Source organism: Mycetomoellerius zeteki, unplaced genomic scaffold, assembly GCF_001594055.1.
Source record: "Mycetomoellerius zeteki isolate Tzet28-1 unplaced genomic scaffold, Tzet1.0 scaffold153, whole genome shotgun sequence".
NCBI classification, from domain to species: Eukaryota; Metazoa; Arthropoda; class Insecta; order Hymenoptera; family Formicidae; genus Mycetomoellerius; species Mycetomoellerius zeteki.
Window position 1 is genome coordinate 61,173 of NW_017256479.1, and position 7,106 is coordinate 68,278.

Below are 7,106 nucleotides of genomic sequence, written 5' to 3' on the forward strand. Positions count from 1 at the left end.
CTGCCGCCACTTAAATGCCTCGCACAAATTCCTACTCCATGTTGTGCATCGGTTGCGACACGGCTGCGTGTTGGAAAGTGAGTAATATCGTAACGCGCTGCGTGCGATCACGCCTTCTGTCGTCTCGTTGACGTTGATATCTCTCATGGGCTGCCCCTCTGGCTGCCTAGCTGCCTTATCGCCGAACAAAAGGGAAGGAAAACGAAATATCAGATCACCAAGATGACGTAGTAAAAATTCCTAGGAATTGTGCTTCCCCTCTTCCTCTCGTCCTCTCGCTCGCTCCCACCAGAGGCTCTCGCCTTCTCGCTCTCTGTCGCTCACGTTTTGGCCTCGCGGTCCGAGCATCGAATCTCCTTTTTCTCCCACATTGTTGTCTCCTTTTATTGAAATTTCGGTTATTATCGAGTGCCTCGGCGTGTCCACGGATCCCAAGGGCATGCCTCATTGAGAAGATATTTATGTTCTGACCTTGCATGACGCAGAAAGCAGGAGAAATTGTGAAAGGTCCCATCTTCTTGTCAATACACATTGTGTTATTTGAAATTTTCGAAAATTTGCCTGCTTTTCTTTTCTTAAACTCTCGTCATGATTATCGTCCCAAAAACGTCATTGTCTCGGATTTTCTCCTTTGTAGCTTTTATACCTGTGATCTTGGTGTTCTTTTTTTTAGTTAATTGTGTTGTTTTCACGTTTATTTCTTTGTCATAAAAAAGGTCGAGATGGTGTAATATATTTTGTGAATTAATTGTTGTAACATCACAAGTTTAATATTTACAAAGTACGGTACTCTTTGTGATCTTGGATTGTGATTTGGCTTTGTCATTCTTGTTTATGATGCATTTTAACTTTTAACGTACTTTACATTCTCTTAATACATCCTGTTGTTCATACACTTGTATAAAAAACAATTATTTTAAATATTTAAATACAAGATATGTAAGAATTAAATTTGTGAGATGACAGTGTTCTTATATTTGCATATATTTTAATTATGCTTTTATGCGTAACAAGTTTATATTATCTATTCATAAGTCTTGTAATTTAAAACTTTGTAGTATAAGATATTGATTAGCATTTTATTTTATCCTTTGCTTAATTGCATGATTTACTTGTAAACAGGTGAGTACATGGTGACACACGGTTGCAGAGGAGCAATTGGGAAGAGAGCCGCAGCAAAGGACTACACCTAGTTATCCTACACCAAGCTGACTGCAACTTTCCACTGTTTCTCAAGGCAGTGATCGCAACTAGGATATAAACAGAAGTTTCCTTGATTTACGAAGAGTGTACACTAATAAAAGACGAGAGTTATGGAACGAGAGTCTAATCCTATGCAAGCTCTGTGTCGCAGTGGCTGTGGATTTTATGGCTCGCCAGCTACTGATGGCCTTTGTTCCCTTTGCTATAAGGAAAATCTAAAAAAGAAGCAGCAACCACCAGTGTCAGCTGCCACCGTACCAACCTCACAGACTGTCTCCAGCAACGCTGGCACGTTGCAAAGCAGTTTTGGTAGCCCAGCAGCTACAGGAACGACGGCCCAACCTACCATTCCTACTATACCTCAGTCAACGTCGGATCTATCCAGTCCCAAAGAAGTGAGTATTACCATCTCTTTTTCATAGCTATTCTGCACAAACGTAACGCCTTTGTTCTTTCCATTAATTTGCAGAAAATAGCGCTTATAAGCAGTCCTGAACCCACAAGGTCGTATACATCAAATTGTTTTTAGTCTGTAAAACATAATCTTTCAAAACAGCAAAAGGAAAGAATATAAGAAATTGTTTGAGTCAACTTTACAAGATATTAAACTGCAGCATATATTCATGTAGCTTCTTTTGCATTGTTTTAATGAAAGTTTATCTTATAGAAATTCATGGACTGTAGATAAGAGAGAAATTATATAATTATATTATAAAAATAGATTATCTGTATTTCTAAGAGGGAGTGATGCAACATACTAATTGAAACATTTAAATTCTGATAATGATTATGATAAAAATTTATTGAACAATCTATTTTATTGGTTATATTTATTACTTTTCTAAATGATGTAGACAAATTTATACCAAATTAATTATTAATTAGTATTAGAATTTATATGTTTCTATAACTTAATAATGTAATTCTTTCCATTAAATTTAAAATAGGATACCATAAGAGATATAAAGAATATAAAGGAAACCTTTAAGAAATAACTATAATAATAAATAATTATTTTCATTGTGTTCTTATGCGATATGTGTTATACTTCTGTCAAACAGGTAAACAGAGAAGACCAGGAAAGTGAAGTAGGTGTAAGCAGTGCAGTAGCTGAAGGTTCATCGGCGAGTAGTGGTGATGTAGATGACTCCTTTGATGGCAAAGAGACTGATAAAGAATCTAAGAAGAAGAAAAATCGTTGTGCTGTATGTCGCAAAAAAGTTGGTTTGACTGGTAAGTGCCAATGCAATGTGATTAGTTAGTAATGCTGTGTGGAGTTGTTTTAATAATGATATACTTGCAGGATTTGAGTGCCGTTGTGGAGGACTATTCTGCGCCGTGCATCGATACAGTGACAAGCACGATTGCAAATTCGATTACAAAGAAATGGGCGCTCAAGAAATTCGGCGCAACAATCCAGTTGTTGTTGGTGAAAAAGTGCAAAAAATTTGAACTATTTAGTGTGTAGTCGTTGGGAAAATGGTTATTATAACTATATAAACAAACAGAATATAAAAAAACACGCAGAAAACGAGATAAATTATCTGGCAGCTGATTCGCACGTCGAGGGTTGAAACGAGCGAGCGTGTAAGATCGTGAGCGAGCGAGAGAATGAATGTGAGTGAGCGCGCAAGAGCGACAGTAAAATTGTTTTGTAGCTGAATGTTGAGGTAAGGTAGAAAAATGAAGAAAAGAAACGAATATCAGACAGAACAAATAAACGAAAGATTGCAAATTAGAATGTGTGCGCGTGAGTGATTGATTCGTAATTGGATGCCAGTGCCATGTAAGTTTCAGATTGTCATCTAGCGAGAGAATTTTAATTGAGAATATACCTGGTTACTAACTGCTGCCAGTTTACTACTATTATTACCTATTATTATCTTCATGATTATTACGGTTTATGATTATTCTATATTATGTTTATTAATTTACTTAAATGGAAAATTCTGCGAAAATATGAAACTCGTTTTACGTAAAGGCAGAACTCTTGGTGCGGTCAGTCGGTCCAGGACGTCTTCTTAGGAGTTTTGGTTTGTTCGAGAAATTTTATACATTACTGTTTCGTTTATATATATCAAAAAGTAAAAAATAGGGAATGTTGCTTAGGTAATGGCTGACGTTGATGGGTGATCACAATCTTAGGTTAATAATTAGTCTAATAATTATTAAGTATATTAGTCTATTGATTCATAAATAATGCAATGAAGTATAAGTAGTACTGTGTGTTTATGTCCAATTTCACGTGAATATAACCAGCAATTATTACTCATTAAATATGTTTCAACCTATATTGCAAATAATTATTTACACTACGGCCGCCAATCTGGGATTTGTAAATTAAACCCCTCTTTAACGTATTTCTTCGATTTCTCTTAGAACATAAATGAATTGTTAATGGTTGGAAGTCGATTAGTTTATACTCGTTTTCTTTATTTTTGCTTGTTTTACGAGTTTTGTAGGGTAGCTGCGCGAGGTATTCCGGTGCTGCACAGCAGCGCATAATGTAAGAATAAATGATTAATAAAATGTCTAGAGAGGCCGGGCATTATATGAACGACGAAAGAAGAGAACTATTAAAGTTTGTAAAGTGTGAACGTATACTAAAACCGTGCGCGAAGGATATTACACTGATAAATTTTATAATCCACGTACATACTTCTATTTTTCTTCTCCGCGCTTAAAACTCGTGCCGAATTTTATTTTCCATTTTTCGCCCGTAAATACTTCTACATGTTTGTAAAGTTATAGCATACGCAAAAAGGTGCTACAACTGTTATATATAATAAAGCTCCAGCTTTATTATATTCCTGTAAAACAAGATGAGTGAAGACGATAAAACTGCGCAAATTACGCCTCACGTATAGGTCAATTCCTTGAGAGTTTCATGAGTGAATTTGGATTTTTAAGGAAAAGGATATTTAAAAAGAACACACTGTGCGACTTTGCAATTTCGCGTAAAACAAAGTAGCAATGTTTTCTTCTATTTTTTTTTCTTTGTGTTATTTTGAGACAAAGCGCTTAATCTAAATTGTGCTGCCGTGCTTTTATTTTTCGTTTTGTAATTAGTGGACTTGTATAAAATATTATCCGCCTAAAAAAAAAATTGTTTTTGCGCCGCATCGAAAAATGTACATCAAATATCTTATTATTTTCGATAAATATATAAGCGTTCTGTTAAATGTGTAATCGTAAGGTCTATCAAGCTTTTTACGTGTTTTTCTTTCTTCAGCTTCGAATAAGCGAATGCTCTGCATTAGTTATCCCGTATTAAGTTACCAAATATACTTCACGTGTCGCCGCCGAAAGTACTCCAGCCGCGAACGATTTTCTCCTCGGACACATCAGCGTCGCAGCTGAAGGTTTCCAGAAAATTTTTGCGACTTAACGATACCTAGAAATTAAGGCAATCGAAAAAGACTACACTTTCGGTATAATCATGGATAATTCGAGCACGATTTCTCCGCGATCTTTACGGGACGACTTATATGCGCCGACTTCACATAGACAATATATACATATATATACATACATATATATATATATACATATATTTTATCTTGTATCAAGATATTATTGTTGTCGATGAATCTGTTTCTTTTTTCCTTTTTGGCGCACCTTTTTAAGAACGCTGATGAGAGAAATCAGAATCGTGTATAGAAAAAAGACGCACACCACGTAACACGTATACACATTTACATTTACATTTACACGTACACATTACATAAACACGTTACATACACAGACACCGATTATCAGTAATATCGACGGAATGGTTGCCTTCAGGCCTTCATCCTATTTTAGGCATAGCATATTTTTCTAACGTGTATCGCAATATCGGAATAATCTTGCCTAGCGAGAGCGATAGAATGACCGAGAGGAAGAGAAAGAGGAAGAGAGTGATTGAAGGAATGCGTATGTGAAGAGTAGAGATGCCTGGGAGAATGAGGCAGAGGAATGCGTGCGAAAACATAAATGATTTATAGGAGAGGCGAGAGAAAGAGAGATTGAGAGATAAAAAAAAGAGCGAGAGAAAATAAAAAAAGTTTATCAGCGATGATCGTACTTGGCTGACTATATAAGGACGTAACACGATGCTTGTAATTATTACGATTGATATTAGTACGTTTAAGCTATTAAAAAAGTAACATCAACTTTAATATATATTATATGATTACAAATTACCATCCTCTTTGAAATGCTTTAGACATTTAGGTTTCACGTACGTAAAGAGAGTTAGTGTGCTACGCTTTTTCCCTCTTTCCCTCCTTCTTATTCCTCCATCATGTCTCGTCCTCTTTCTTCCCAGGCCCTTACGGACCCTTTTGACAGTTCTTGAAACGTTTATAATTATAGCGGACTATATTTATGTATATTTAAAAACAAAATATATATAAATGCATCGCCCCTAAACGAAAGCCGAAAATCGTTTTTTGTGTGTTTTCGACTACTTTATATAGGGTTCTTTAATTAGCACCTCATCGAATTATATTGTAGCTGTAATGTACAAAGAAAAAAAAAAGAGAAGAGATGAGGTAACGTCTCCCGAACGTATTTGAACGAGGTGCGACCTTATTTTCTCTGTAATGAAAATTTTTGCTGCAATAAACGGTTTATCTTTTATCACGTTGGATACCCGATGCCATCTTGACCGAAATTTGTACTGTTATACGTATAACGATGCCTTTAACAAATTTAACAATAAACGTGAGTCGCATTGTTTTTTTATGTCTTTTATACATTCTCTGCGTACATACAACAGTCCTGACATACAACAGTGCCTTTAGCAATTTTATTAAAGTTGCTATTAATGCGTCAGTCTACCGAAAAATATAATACAATTAAAATAATATATATAAAAGAATAGAAATATATTTCTCTAAAATAGATATTTTACAATTAGAAAAAGAAAAAAGTACCGTGATGGAAAGGGAACAAAACGTGGAAAGGAGCAAATGCGCTTTCCACATTAATAAAAATGTGGGAAATTTTAGATACTCGAAGAAAATGAATATTTTTATCTTTTTTTTTGTTAGAACTTGGTCTACATGTAAAATCGACTCTCGTAAACGCCTCTGATTGTATTTACATATGAAAATCAACATTCGCGGTGAACGGAAAGAATTTAAAGTAATAAGGCATTATGTGATAATGATTGCATATTTCAATGAGCAAAATGTGAGCATGAATGGGCTCTTAAGCTTTAATGAATGTAAATACGCTTTTTTTTTACTCATAAAATTCACATGAAGCATTCTCAGAAACCGAGATATTTTAATGAATTTACATAACGATATAACGTATAACATAATATTTATAGACATTCAGCGTAGACCGCCATTTTATTTTGCAAGCTTAGCATCGCGATTGATCGAAACATCGGGTTTCCATCATGCAAATCAGTATTTCATGATCTTAAAGGCATATCCAAAAGACACGACCGATTGCATGAAAACGCAGTAATATCAGAAAGAAGCCTGAGAGCAGCCATGCTCGGGATTTAGCTGCAACCTTATTTTATCTTGAAATAAGAATCGACTATGAATACCGGCCTTAATCTCAAGCAACGTCTTAAGATGCTAATACGGCTCTCTGATTGGTACCGCCCTAAGACCGAACTATGGATTTCGTCCAAGGTTGCAGCTAATGCTGGATTCACACTGCATCCGATTTTCGTCGTACGACACTCTGCATCCAATCAGAAAACAGGATTCCGATAATACGAAGCAAAATTCATCGGAATCCTGTTTTCTGATTGGTTGCAGAGCGACTGTATTCCATTGGCTGAATTTTAGGATTTTAGGGTTAAGACCGAAGCATAAACCAGGCATAAATTTTGGGTATGGCCGCTCTCAGGCTTCTCTCTGGTAAGTCCGGATCTACAATAGGTGTTTTAAGCCTTA

The 7,106-nt window shown here is 35.6% G+C and overlaps 1 protein-coding gene across 6 annotated transcripts in view; it reads left to right on the forward strand.

The window, feature by feature from the left end:
- Positions 1 to 5,218, forward strand: part of drn (zinc finger AN1-type doctor no) — a 25,609-nt gene extending 20,391 nt beyond the window's left edge. For 3 of the 6 annotated variants that reach the window (XM_018444703.1, XM_018444708.1, XM_018444706.1), the window contains exons 2-4: positions 1,123 to 1,598; positions 2,265 to 2,436; positions 2,507 to 5,218. In XM_018444703.1, coding sequence (XP_018300205.1) covers positions 1,314 to 1,598; positions 2,265 to 2,436; positions 2,507 to 2,655 — 606 coding nt within the window. In that variant the 5' untranslated portion in view covers positions 1,123 to 1,313 and the 3' untranslated portion in view covers positions 2,656 to 5,218. Of the gene's footprint in view, positions 1 to 6; positions 78 to 154; positions 508 to 1,122; positions 1,599 to 2,264; positions 2,437 to 2,506 lie in introns of those variants that run through there. The other 3 variants (XM_018444704.1, XM_018444705.1, XM_018444707.1) reach the window with 3 other exon arrangements.
- The last annotated feature ends 1,888 nt before the right edge of the window (positions 5,219 to 7,106 follow it).